The sequence below is a fragment of the Triticum aestivum genome, chromosome 2A (assembly GCF_018294505.1).
Source record: "Triticum aestivum cultivar Chinese Spring chromosome 2A, IWGSC CS RefSeq v2.1, whole genome shotgun sequence".
In the NCBI taxonomy this organism is placed as follows: Eukaryota; Viridiplantae; Streptophyta; class Magnoliopsida; order Poales; family Poaceae; genus Triticum; species Triticum aestivum.
In genome coordinates, this window is record NC_057797.1 from 784694713 (window position 1) to 784709143 (window position 14431).

At 43.5% G+C, this 14431-nt stretch overlaps 1 protein-coding gene across 1 annotated transcript; it reads right to left on the bottom strand.

Moving 5' to 3' along the window:
- Positions 1-510: 510 nt before the first annotated feature.
- LOC123186774 (uncharacterized) lies at positions 511-11867 on the bottom strand. Its single transcript, XM_044598479.1, has 5 exons — positions 11742-11867; positions 11503-11595; positions 10035-10247; positions 1040-4002; positions 511-861 (listed from the first exon to the last, which is right to left on the bottom strand). The coding sequence occupies exons 3-4, from the start codon at positions 10086-10088 to the stop codon at positions 1060-1062; spliced, it is 2997 nt and encodes a 998-aa protein (XP_044454414.1). The 5' UTR covers positions 10089-10247; positions 11503-11595; positions 11742-11867; the 3' UTR covers positions 511-861; positions 1040-1059.
- Between the last annotated feature and the right edge of the window lie 2564 nt (positions 11868-14431).

Sequence of the window (14431 nt, forward strand, 5' to 3'; positions counted from 1 at the left end):
TCAATGCATTGCTACTATTAAAGAAAAAACAATGTCACAAACCACAAATTAACTCATGGACCAATCGTTTCCTCCCCATCTTGATTATTTTCCAATCCTCCTTGGGGATAATGCTTCATCAATCACGATTTCTCTAAAAGAAAGTCATTGCGACGCATGGCGCATCAAGAAATAAATTGCCAAACACAAGACTTGAACCAGGTTGGCAAGGATAGCACGCACCCATGAAAACCAACTCTACTAGCCAATACTCTTGTGCATAAACAAAGGACTGGAGAAATAAATATATCAAAGAAATAAATTAGAACCAAACAACCACTGAATTTGAGTCGAACTCTGCATCTATCGCGGCCTTTACTACCCTTCTCGTATATAATGGTGATCGGAGCGGGGTAAATCTCGTGGATTCAGAGAGACAATCGTAGCGCGATAAATCAATTCTTGATTGATTACATCAAACAAAACGCATGCTGCATGCTGAATCAACCACACATAAATTAACTACGTTGTTTCACTGTCTTTGGCAAGCAAGCAGCACTCTGGTCACACTCACACCAAATGGCCGGGCTTGTGTGGCCTTACGTGGTAGACACAACACACCCACGGGACGGGCACATCAAACCTTCATTATCATTACAGGCACACTCATTACAGCAGACCAAATCAAGCCACACACAGATGATACAAAGTATCATTCTTCACGGGAAAATAATTAATCAGGTGCACACACGCAGCGTCAAACCAGCACCAATTTATTCTTGGGAAAACAACACAATCTTGGCAAGAAAACACCTGAACCGTTACGGCAACGACAGCAGCCGACAACAGCAAGATGCCGTCGTCGTTCTGCAATAACCGAGCCTACACAACACAGGTAATGATAATACAGTTGATTAAAGGAAGCAGAATGGATGAAACAAGAAATTTGGTACATGGGGGGGGGGGGGGGGGATTAATTAGTTGTTGCTCTACATGTATGTGTATGCATATAGTATGTAACAGAGTATTTAATCACAAAAAGTCTCTGATGTGTGTGTACCTGAATAGTGTCTGGTCGGCTCACCGGAGAACTGAGACTCTAGGCAGGGGCTTCTTGTAGTACGCCGAGTGGCGCGGCTGGAAGAGGGAAGGGTCGTGGCCGGCCTCTGGCCCATCCCACTCCAGCTTATCCCACCAGTCCTTCTCGCAGCCCACAATCGGACGACTGTCTCGGTCAACGGCTGGGAGGCGCTTGAGACCCCAGCATCCCCTGACCCTGATGGTCTCAAGCTTGGGAGCAAACATCTTGGCTTTGCATATGTGTTGCAGCTTGAAGAGCTGATGCAAGTAGATATGCTTCAGGTTTGGGAATTCTAGTACACCTTTATGGTAGTTAGCTATTCTTGTCAGAACCTCTGGCACCACAGGGAACACCTGCCTTAGATCACCACAGAAGACGATGTGGAGGGTCTCCAAGCTTCCCAAGGTGTATAACATGGAGAATGGGAGAACAAATGTGAGCCTCGGACATGAGAACAGGTGTATGCTCTGCAGTTTTGCAAAGGAAATATGGTCTCTAAGATACCACGTCCTTTCTTTGCTCCAAATGCGATGGGTCATCGGGAGATCAGCTGCCCAAAAGTTCACTAGTTCTTCAAAGTTGCAGTAATTATTGATAATACTAAAGGCTGTATGCATCTTGGGGCATCTCACCATATGACAAGATTTCAGATGTCGCCATGTAAGTTTCTCATTTCCTATGGACATCATATGTTCAGGTATTGTAGTGGTGATGCAGGAATTGTCGTGTGCATGCAATGACTCAGCCTTGTTCATCACAAAGATGATAGCCTTCACTCCTCTTTTGTTGTCCGTTCTGGTGAAACTAATTCCATCACCAATCTCAACATGGGATCCCAACGGCTGAAACTGCATTCCATTGTTGTAGTCGTGATCAATAATTATGTTGTCAATAGAGACATCAATGTAGGTGTTGTAAGTGTTGGGGTTTAATGATTTTGGTTGAGGAGGACCCATTATTTTCCCACTATTACAAGGGCCCATCTTGTCCTTCATATAGCTTTGTCCCTTAACATTGACGGTACAAGGGACACAGAGATTTAGATGGTACCTATTGCTCTTCCAACAAAATCGAACATTGCTTTGTAATACCAAGGACTGGAAAAACCTTATGTCCATTATAGTAACATAAACTTCAGGTGGTTTTGTTTGAGCAGGACTGGCCGAGGAATCAATGTGCAGCACTGTGAGTGTTGGCAGACCCTCTTCTGGCCATATAATTGCACGGAGTTGCAAACATTCCAATAGAATTATTTGCTGGAGATTTGGGGCTTGTACCACCTGAGTTGTGAGGTCAAGTGTCTTGACTCTTGTGCTTGAGAGGTCCAACTCCTCAAGGTTTGGAAGTGATCCACGCAGTGTGAAGTCAGACAATCTTGCACAACCAGCCATGGAGATGCGGCTTATTTTGGCTTCCTTGTAATTATCCTTTCTTGGTCTTGCATGTAAGCTGAATGATTCAAGTGATGGAGGGAGTCCTTCAACGTGCTCCAAACCAACACAACCATCTAGAACTAGAGTCTTGAGGCTAGTTGATCTTGACAAGCTGGGCAAAACTGTGAATTCATCCTTTCCGCCCGTCTCACAAGAGCAAGTAGGGTCAATTACTCGAAGCTTGCGAAGGTTCTGCAGTTGCCCCAATGCAAAAATGATGTACCAAAACCTTCCGTTCTTTATATGAACTTCCCTGATGTTTGCAGACATCTGCTCTATTCTCTCTGGTGATGAAGGCAGATCCCAATCTGTATTGCATATGTCTATCACCCATAGGCTCTTAAAAAAATCCATTGTTGTCATATCTTGCTTCTTGGGTTCTTCCGCTTGTTGATCTTTGCAACTATCTAATCCGAGGAATCTTAAGTTGAGGCAAGAATGGAAAGGAGGTGAAGAAAAATTGAAGCTGCAGTGGCATAACTTGAGCACACGAAGTTTGTCTGACTGATGAAACATGCCATTGGGTAATAATGGAGGATCAGATCCACTTGCGGCTGCTCCGAGAAAAAATGATGTTGACTCTGGATGCACAACAGACCTGTCCTTGACAAATATCCATCGTTTTGGAGGCGTCTCCAATTGTGCACCAAAATAGGGCAGTGCATTAGATGAATAATCATCTACATTTAGGTGTTGATGCCGAGCAGCTGCAATCTCCCATGCTTCGTCACCCTGACCTCCTTGTATGATCCCATCGCAGACCCAATAGTTAGAAGCATGGGGGGCCCAGTCATAGTCCATGATGTTGCCTCCTTGAGAATTTAATGATAGCAGATACAAGCAACACTCTTCAACTGCTTCTCCAAGCTTATCCATGTACCCGGAAATTTCTCTAGCCTCATTTTGTAGCAAATAATTCCAAGGTTTAATCAACGAGTCCTCATAAAGAAAAAGATGTGAATTATCCACCTTCTCACTAATTCCTGGGTTGAGCCGAAGCCTTTCTCGAAATGTCCACAATACTTTACTGCCAAATGCAAACCATTGATCCATTAGAGGTTGGGGAATACCAAAATCATTCAAGTCAATTGTGTTGCCGCTTCCATTGTGGAAGAACACTAAACATATGTGTTCTCGTAAGGCTCGATTGATCTCTGCCCCAGCGTCTTGTATCTCAGCTCTAGAGCTTTCGTCTACCCCTCTGAAATCATCTTCTTGATCTTGCTTGTCAAAAATATCCATTACCCGTTGAGGAAGCTTGAGTTCTTCTGCGATCAATCTCTGGAGTGCTCTTCGGCTTTTCCACTTCGAGCAATCGACGTGTATGATCTTGTCGAATTTCTCCACCAGAGATGGTGGATGGTGTTCAGCTATGGCTCTAAGCACAGCCGAAGCAGCCAGCCCTTGCCATCCATCAAAATATATGGCCTTGTGTGCAGTATTGCTCGTATCCTCCAGATAAGGGATTATTAGTCGCACCGCTTGTTCGACGGTGTCCGGACCAATCCACTGCATAATTAGTTAGTGGTAATTAGTTGAGGTGGCTCACTTTAGCAGTTTTCGACTAGTAACATACTAAATGTAAAAGGTACAACTACTTTTTTTATTTGGATCAAGACTAATTAATTAAAATGCAGGCACGGACGGAACTCACACCAAGCTGTGCACTGGTGGCGGCATACGTGTTTTCATTAGGAGAGAATTCCTTATTTGACACTACTTCGAAATATGTTTCCTTATTTGACACTAGAATTTTCTTTCTTCTCTATTTGACACTTGGTCTAATTTGTTTTACCCAATATGACATCGCCGTCAATTCCTTAATTTAGCCTCTTCCGTCAACTAGGACCATAGTACCCTTCCATGAATCGTTGTGCAACGCTGGGAAAAAAGATGACCCAATCCTCGCGTCCATGTCTAGAGAGACCACATCATTTGTTTCCCCGATCCAGTACAGAGCTACAGCGGCGGCGCGGTATGCTCAAAATTGGGTGTCGTTTATTTGGAATTGGCCATGGCCCCTGCTTCCGGCAAGACGCGCGTACAACTAGCATTTTTTCCTTTTTGATGAGACAAGCGCGTACAACTAGCAAAGCTCCGGTGATACGTTCTCGCGAGACGGATAAGCACACACACGTATTATTGATTATTCAATGTTTTTGATTTTTTACGCAACCAATGTTTTTGATATAGCTTATAGCATCTCTAGCAGACCCCGTATATCGGCGACCCACAAAACTTGTTTACAGTTTGCGGAAAAATGACTTTGCGGGCCAGCGGTGTGATTCCGTCCGCAGATATGGCCGGATTCACCGGCGGCGGACAAGCGGAACCGATGGCGGGCAGCTGTGGAAGGGGGTGGAGAACACACGCGAACTAAAATGTCCCTCCCGTCAACCACTTTTCGGAGATACCGGGCACCGTGGGGTCGAGGGGGGAACCTGTGTTTTCATGGGTTGGAGGTGGGATTTTACCATGCCCCACAAAAAAAATAACGGGTCCGACGCGTTTACAGTGTCTAATCGGACGACTTTTTTCGCACGAACCCGTATTTTGACGGTTATTTTACCACTATGGTGGCGGTGCATCGTGGCAGAATGCGCAGGCCGGTGGCAGCTGGGTGCTCCTCGCCGCGAGGGAGTTCGTGCCTGGCCAGATCCGAGCGGGGCGGAGGTGAGGATGGATGGTCGGCGCTCGACCGGTGGGCTGGTGGCGCAGCGGGCCTGGCGGGGCCTGGCAGCGGTGGGGTGGTCCATTTCTGGTGGTGGTGGCGCTAGCTGAAGGCGGTGGCGAGTCCCACGAGCAGGTTGGTGGCGGCGCTTCGATGGCTCGACCAAGATGGAGTCTTGGCGAGCAGCGAGCGGCTGGTCAATCTTGCGCGGCGTGGCGAGCGGCGTTGCTCTTCTACTAGTGTCGTCTGGGTTCTTCCGTGGAGAGGCAGGTCTGGTCAGACGCAAGGCTGTCCCTTGGTGGGTGACAACCGTCGCGGGCGTCCCGGACCTGGCCGGGGGTGCTGGTTGGCTATGGTATGCCTAGACATACTCTCGAAAAAAAACTATGTAACCAAAGCAGGCAGCTTGATCATTGATGGATTATAGGTAACACACAACACACGTACGCGGAACCGCAAGTTGCTAGAGGCGCCATACAGTTTCAATAGTTCCGTGACTCGGGTCATTTCTCTCCCCGCGTGTGTTGCTGCCTAGTCCGTGGCTCAACTCGTTGCATGTAACATGATCTTGATATAGCATTTATGTAACATGATTTATTTAGCTGTGTAGAAAATCCAGTCATCAAATATACGGATCTCAGATGGCCATTTAACCTTGACCACATATCTCATATACTTCTTTGTCTTTTTTTTGGGTGAAACATATATTTCTTTGTCTTTAATAGTAAGAAATTGGGTCGCAGAATGCATCAAGGGTAGTAACGTCCTTTTATGTCTCCACTTAACACCGTTAGAGTTCAAAATGAACTAGAGTGTCATATAGGGAATAAAATTTACGCCTGGTGTCAAATAGGGAAGAAAAACTTTTTCAGTGTCAAATAAGGAATCAGATTTTAAGATAGTGTCAAATAAGAAAATCTCTCTTTCATTATCTGGTAGTTTTATAGTACTTAGTTATGAGAGTTTGTCTTACTTTTGGTGAGCTGGATCCTATGTGATCATGGTTGCCAGATTTTGCTACTCCCTCCATCCATCTATATAACATAGGGTCTAGTTCATTCTTTAAGGCTAACTTTGACCATATGCGTATGTCAAAGCAATAATATATGACATGAAAATTACATAAACCATACCGTCAAATTCGTACATGAAAGGAGCTTTCAATGTTATAATTTTCACATTATACATCTCATATACTATTAAGCTTATATATAGTAACACTATTCATCAACCAGGGTGCAGAATAAGTTATTCTTCACCCGAGGTAATCCTACGATCGTTTCATAAATAAATTACATTTGAAATACAAATAGGTACATTCATATTGATTAAAAAACGTAAAATTTGACATAAGAAAACAAATATATAGGTCGTAAGAGACCAAAAAAAATTGTATTTTATGTATATTTTACATATATTTTTTACATTTGAAGTTTTATGTAGCATAAAATATATTTTTACGACGATTTTATATTTTCTTATGTTCTCTTTTCACACATGAAATAAGACAAAATTTACGGAATGTAAAATTATAGTGCATTGATGTTAAAACAGAGAGGGGTGAAGAATAACTACTCCTCACCCAAAGTGAAGAATAACTATTCTACCTCATCAAGTAGTGTCTTTGTGTTAATGCTGATGAACTGTAGCTATTGAATTAGCTTTAGGTGGTCTCTTTGGTGTCGATTTTAAGATAGTTTGTAATTGGCTCTAGGAATATGTTTTGTGAAACTTAGCAATGCAGTGTCTTCAAAAGTTCTTTATATGCAACACCGACAGTGATAATTATGTTGAGTAGCAGATAGTTCCATGGCTCTTGCTATAGTTTAATTGTGTATAGTGACGGAAATATCTTTAATGCTAAAACTAAAGGATCTCCATTTTGGAATGGGATCCAAGCGGTGAAACCTGCGTTTACGGTTGGGGCCCGTTTCCAGGTGAATAATGGAAAATCCACGAGATTCTGGCTGGACACTTGGTTGGGGCCTACCCCCCCTTTTGATGAACCACGGGCCGCTCTTCCAGCTCGCAACGGACATGGAGCTGATGGTTGACGCTACGTTGCGTACATCGCCGCCAGCCGTCAGCTTCAAGAGAAATCTGAATCCTGTTGAGGGCGAGGTTGGGATGACTTGGTGCATTTGATCGGGGCGCGTGCACTAAATGATGCGACTGATGTGGTCTCCTGGATCTTGACCGCCTCCGAGAAATTCTCCGTAAAACCTCAACAAACGTACCGAAGGTGATACGTTTGACATAGCTAGGGGCTATGGAAATCAGGGATCCCACTCAAGATCACAATCTTCCTTTGATAAATGTTCCGTAACCATCTACCATCCTCGGAAAACATAGCAAAGCATAACGGACCATATAATGGGTCCTGCACTGTTTTCGGATTGACGAAGGGTGCTAACCATGTGTTCTTTCGGTGGCACCTAGCACGTTTTGCCTGGAGTGCTATGCGGGAGGCGTTCGGACAGAACTGGAACCCGGCTTCGGGTGCTGACTTGCTCGCTGTGCTGCAAACACAGCGTGGTGCTTTTGCTAGGATCGTGTGGCGTAGTATAGGGGCGCTCCTATGGGCTCTTTGGACTATCCGCATCAAAATTACTATTGAGAAGAAATTCCCCTCCCACCCCGTTGATGTGATATTCAAATGCCACCTATTTCTTGAGGTGTGGCCACCTTTAGGAAAGGAGCGTAACTTTGAGATCATGCAGGATGTTATGGGGCGGATCAAAAGCATTCAGATGGTCGCTCGACACGACACGACGCCCCTTTGATCATCTTTTGGAGTCCTTGTTCGTTGGCCGGAGCCCGGAGGCTAACACCAGCTAGCTAATTTGCTTTCTATCTTATGTCGTCCTAGGAGCCATGGTGCCTGTAATGCCTTGGTTGTACTATTTCGTATGGTCTGTTTCAAACTATTTGTGTTTGTTGGATGATGTATGTTGGGCTTTATTAATTTAAAGCCGGATGTTTCTTGCGTCTTCGTTCTAAAAAAGAGTATGATATTTTGTAATTCATCTAGATAGTGCTTTTTTGGTGGCTTCTGTACGATTTTCAATGACTACTGCATATGTCATTGGGATAGTAATGGTAAATCACCTATCATGGCAGTTGATGTTAAAGCCTGACCGACTCATAAAACATATCATGGCAGTTGATGTTAAAGCCCGACCGACTCCTAAAACTTGTCATGGAGGTTGATGTTAAAGCTCGACCGACTCCTAAAAGGCGACCTTGCATATCATAGATACAAGGTCCAGTTTGTTTTCCCATGCTATCATTAGTTCATTACAACTTCCATATGTGTCGTGGGCGGTTTTTTCTTTAATCATGCAATAATGTTGATTGATGAATATTAAACCATGTTGCTATGTTTCATAGGGGAATAGCTCTAGTATCTCTTTGGAATGAGAATGCCGCACATACGGAAGATCTTAATGTGAACAAAATGATAAAAATGGTGTCAAAGAAAGGGTGGTTTCTTTGATTATGGTTGCACATTCAGAAAGCCCGAATGTCTTATTATGTATTCTCTGTTGTTACTTTGTACTAATGTTTTGCCCCTGTTGGTAGTAACTCAATGCTAACTCTTTCTTTGGTGCTTTTATTACAATGTTACTAAGTCTGTCCTCTAGCTATGGTTCATGCTCAACATAGGTAATGCAGATGTTTTTGCTTGATCCGCGCAAGAGGTAGACTTCCGTATAAAGTCTTTTTGCCTACCATCTATGATGTGGCCTGACCGGCAACGTAATGGGCAGGTTTCATGATACTCTGCATCCTGTTCAGCTGATCGCCCAGAAAGGCTGCCAATTTGAATCCAACCAAATGGAAATGAGGACCGCGGCGGAACTGTCCACTATGAGTACTCATGTGGCCATGATATTTCTTTTTCTTACATGATTTCTGTAAAATTTGATGTGTATTTATAGATGTGCTTTTCAGGGGAAAAAAATTAGGTGGACAGCCTGCAAATTAAGTTCAAACCAACCAGAACTACTGGTTTCTATCATACAACGAATGTACCCGTAAATCGATAGTGGGGGCTAATGCTTATATGTGTACCAAGGACAAAAACCATTTAAGAGACCGGACACTAACCGTCACGTCATACTTAAGGTCTTGAATTAGCCGATAAGGCTACAAACATTGCTTGTTTTCACCATGTTTTCTCCTCCTTCAGGTTATCTACTTATGCGGTAGCTGCTGTGTATCCAGGGCCGGCCTCGAAGATGAAGACTTGTGCGTTAATCCAACAAAACTGATGCATACGCCATGACCGCTATGATTTCGTCACTAGGAAGGTGATGGTGGAGGAGACGAGGGAGCTAGGACGAGATAGATCATAGCTAGAGCATACCTGTTGCTGTTTGGTTGTTAGCTGCTGGGGTAGAATCTAGCTAGCTAAGGTTTGTTCAATGAGATACTCCATCCGTTTCTAAATATAAGCCCTTCTAGAGATTTCAATATGGACTATGTACTAAGTATATAGATATATTTTAGAGTATATATTCACTCATTTTGCTCCGTATGTAGTCCTTATTGGAATCTATAAAAGGCCTTATATAGGTACTGTATTTGGTGTGTGCGTGGATGTGTGTGTGTGTGTGTTCACTCATTGTATGTGTGTGTTTGATCTATGCCACCGTTGCTATCTTCATCCTTGGAGCGAGCTAATGAACATGTAAACCTTGAACATATCATTTAGTATATTCAAGAACAAATTAATACAACCATCCCAGACATGCTTAATTGTTATACTATGAACAAGTGCCATGTCTAGATGTATACTACCACAAGAATTAAATTAGTATTGCCACTTTAGATTGAGAATTGCATGCATGTATCGGTAGAAAAATACCACTTCCGGTCCCGGTCCAGGTAGCCGTCGCAGTCGCAGTCGCTGTCGCGGCATGATGACTAAAATTTCAGTGAAGGCGTGGTAAAGACAGGAAAGCTCCAGCTAGCTCCTGATTGATAGTTAAAAGGGGAGCATAGGTGTTGGTATGTTTGTCCATAAACAAAACGAATATTGCCAGTCGATGCATAATATGCTTGTTTGTTGCTGTAGAAACTAAATTAAAATCAGGCCAATGTGAGCAATAAACACTAGACATATACATAGTAGAAGAGCTGAGATCACATATAGTAGTAGTAGTAGTAGTAGTAGTAGTAGTAGTAGTAGTAGTAGTAGTAGTAGTAATTGTTGTTGTTGTAGCACCCCGCCCGTTAGTGGAGGCCGAGATGTATTGTGTGGTGGTTTAGTGCTACTTTGAGTACATGGATAGCTTAGAAGGAGTTTGACCAGCATATATACCCTTGTGGTCCAAACTTAGCACCTCCGGGTTAACCCTTTTACAAGAAATGAGGACGAAAGTGTAAGAGAGGTGCTCTATATGCGTGATCCCGCCTCACAGGTGGGCATGGTATTGAGCGAATTTGAGTTGGTGTGTTGTTACATTGTTGCTGAGGAGTGGCTTTAATTTTGCCAAAGCAAGCATGGGAACATACTATATGCAAAAGGTGTGCACCTACTTTGTTTTGTTATTAGCATTACCAACACTAAACTGCATGCATGGGAAATCATCTCACTGGGGAAGGAGATGGTGGCAACATTTGAAGTTTTGATTAGCACTTGGCACCATGCCACCATGGTGGTTGGTGCAGCCATTAAGACAAGACAGGTTGCAGCGACTAGCTAGCGTGTAGCGTGTTGCTATGAGAAGTGGTAGATAATCGCGTCCTCAATTTGGAGTGGTCTTATTCGCTATTGCATATCTTCAAAACTTCAAATGTGGATCAGATTAACTATATATAGGGGCCATGACGCATAGCACCTGCCAGCAGCAGGCATGATCCGGCGTCGTCTACGCATGGGTCGTTGTGCGTAGCACCTGCCAGCGACACATCCGTACCACTCGCCGTGCGTAGCACCTCTTGAGCTGGATCGAACCCGTCATTGTAGTAACATGCACGTACGCGTCAGGGTCTCAGATGCGGCGGATAAGTGTGACAACGGCTGAATCGTGTGGCCGTGTCGAAGGTTGTTACTCGTGGCCTTATTGCCGGCTACTGGAGAGAAAATAGCAGAGCAGGCAGGTAGTACAGTGTGTGTGTCTATCTCTATTAAAGGTTGTAATCAGCTGTGTGCGTAAAGTGAGAAGAAATACAGAAAAGTGGCACAAGTTGTGTGCGGTGCCAAGCCCCTATGTGTGTGTGTGATTCTTTTTCTTCCTCGGACTGTTCCAACACTTTTTACATCTTTGACATGGATGTTAATTAGTATTTTGAACAAGAATAGTTCTAGTCTAGATTGTAGCAAGAGCTACCTGTCGTGGCATCAAGACAAGAAGCTCCAAAAATCTAACCCATGGATCTGCACCTCCGATCCAGATGAATCAATTTGCTAGCTGCTACACCATCTTGATGAAAAAATACAATAAATAAATAGCAGGATAATTAATATGTGGTTTCTAGTAAGTAGTTGTGTCTGTGCATGAGCAAACGCTAAGCAACTAACATCAGATGTATAAAGCAGAAGAATTAATCATACACCATAGCAGAGTACCTTAATTTGCAGGCACACAAATCTTGCTTGCGCCAGGAGCAAAATGTCGATACGAAGGAGGAGAGGGGCAATGAACGAACCACCAGGGATATTGGGAGCAGTGAACCAGCTAGCTATGGCATGGTATGTAGTGAGTGCAGTGCCTATATTTTTTGGCTTTGCTTTATGAGATGGTCCATTCCTTGCTTTTTGTTTTTGAGAAATGTCCATTCCTTGCTTGAGGCTGGAGCAAAGATGGAATTGTAGCCATGCCTCTTTTCTTCTTTCTTTTCCTTTCTCTTTGGAATAAAGCAAGGGTGGGGCAGGCCCTAGACTTTGGATCGGATTCCATTTGATTCCCACGATACAAATCATGCATGAGTACTAATTACAACTCCATTCATTAGAAAACGTAGTGCATATTTGTTTGTTCAAAAGTCAAATATGTATACGTTTGATCAAGTTTACATAATAAACTATTAATATCTATGGATACTAAGTAAATAAAATATAAAAGTACACTTCTTCATGAATCTAACGGTACTAGTTTTGGATTTTCTCTATAATATTTGTCAAAAGTAGACATGTTTGACTTTCAAAAATAAAATATGCACTGCGTTGTGGAACAGAGGGATATATGTATGCCTGGGAGGTATATGCCGGGTGGTTTTGGCCCTTTGCCGAGTGTCCTTGGCACTTGGCGTATAACGCAATCCCAGTAGTGCTACTCGCAGGAGCATCTTCTCTTCCGTACCCTTCGCACCGCTTGTGGGGCTCGCGCGGAGACCATATGGTAACCAAAGTCCTTGTCGCGCCATGCGCATGCACAATAGCGTGGCATGTGGTGCGTACGTACGTACTCGATCGGTTGGAGCAGACGCACTTCCCTGCTACGCTGGAGGTAAGGGGAATCAGGAGCCTTGTAATATGGTGCTGGAAATGTTCTTTGAAGAATGATTGCATTTCCAGCTGGCCTCTTGGAGGGGGGAATGGAGGACTATGGACTGGTCATTGTTTGTTTTCCCTATTTTTCTCTTTTGCTCTCTGTATCTATCAGGTTCTTCTTTTTCCTTGTTTGTATTGGCCACCTTCTATAATGCATGCAAAGGCAGAGCTTCATGCTGAGGATTTGGGTGAAAGAAAGTACGACCGCGCGTAGTATATATCCATTCTTCATTGCTTCATGCAGAGGATTTGGATCACAAACAATGCTCAGAAGAAAGGAGCTGCAGATAGAGGTGGCAGAGGAAGCTAAAGGAGTCACACATTTTTTTTTGTGCTCTAGTCGGGCCTCGGAATATATGTATGTATGTATGTATGGTGACATGAGCTTGGTTTTTGCCGGCATAATCAAGCTAGGGTTATAATCATAACATAAGCAGCATGGTAGTGTACAGTGATACTCAACAACTCCCATAGACATGTCATGGAGTGATCGTGTCTAGGTTTACATAGGTAGTTTTCTATTGCCATATACTGCATATACTAATATCGATGCAACGCTCACTATGAGCAGCGAGTGTTGTCCACATATTACATATGTGTATTCGTACACATATGATCAGTTCCATAAACCCATATGAACACACGGACTCACACCTTACCCCTATGACCCCTTGAGTAGTACAAAGCATATCATTTTCTTTTCTCATTCTACCTTCTATATAAAGTTAGGTTCATTATGACGCGATACCTAACAATTTCTTCTCCAGGGATACCATAGGATAAAGCAATTGAAAGAAAATTATGAGTAAGTCATAATACATTTCCAGGCAGCACACATATGCGTGCTAGCTGTTGAATCAATTGCACGCAAATTAACATTGTTTCATACATAGTCTTGGACAAACAACACTCTCATAACACCAATGAGGCTGTGTGACCGTGCTAGACCCAGATCACCCACAGGCACATCACCCCTAATTACAATCACAAACCAACCCAAACCACACTCATACGGTATGCTGTCTCCATCACACCGGAAACACCAAAAATAAGCTTAGGGACAAAAACCACACTTCGCCATCAGGTCGTTTACCTTTGATCATTTTCTTCAGTGAAAAAAATAGAGCTAATAGCACTGTCGGTGCACAAACTTTCATGGCCCAGATGGTGTTAGTCCATCAACTCGTGAAATGGAATGTCGTCATGCAAAAACTTGCAAGGTGGGAGCAAAAACTGTCCAAAAACTGTCTATTTGATCATTTTTTTTATGCAATGTTTTTATATAAAAATAAACCTCTGTTTGATAAGCTAAGGTAAACTTTGTTTGATGAAAAGGCAGAGGGGGCGGTGCTTTTCATTGATCAATAGAGAAGAAACATTTGTGGTCCTTCTCCCCAAGCGAGATGGAATCCCCATCCCCTGTTGTATTCCATCCAATCTCCCTATTAACTGTGATGTAAAGATCCTCTGCTCGTGGGCTCGCCTCCAGGCCGCAGCAACAAATCAGCATGCTCGTCGACGTCGATCAATTCGGTTTCATCACCGGCCGCAGCATATCCGATCTTTTTGTTTATGGAGCTGGTGCAATGCTGACAACAGAACTGCTCCCACCTCGGTCTTGAAGCTTGACTCTGCCAAAGCCTTTGGTTCATCAATTGGATCTGAGGAAGATCATGGAGGTCCGGCTTCTACAAGAGGTCTAACTTCTTGCTAGGAATCGCATCAGATTGTAATGTAGGCTGATCCATCGTTATTCTGGAGGGTTC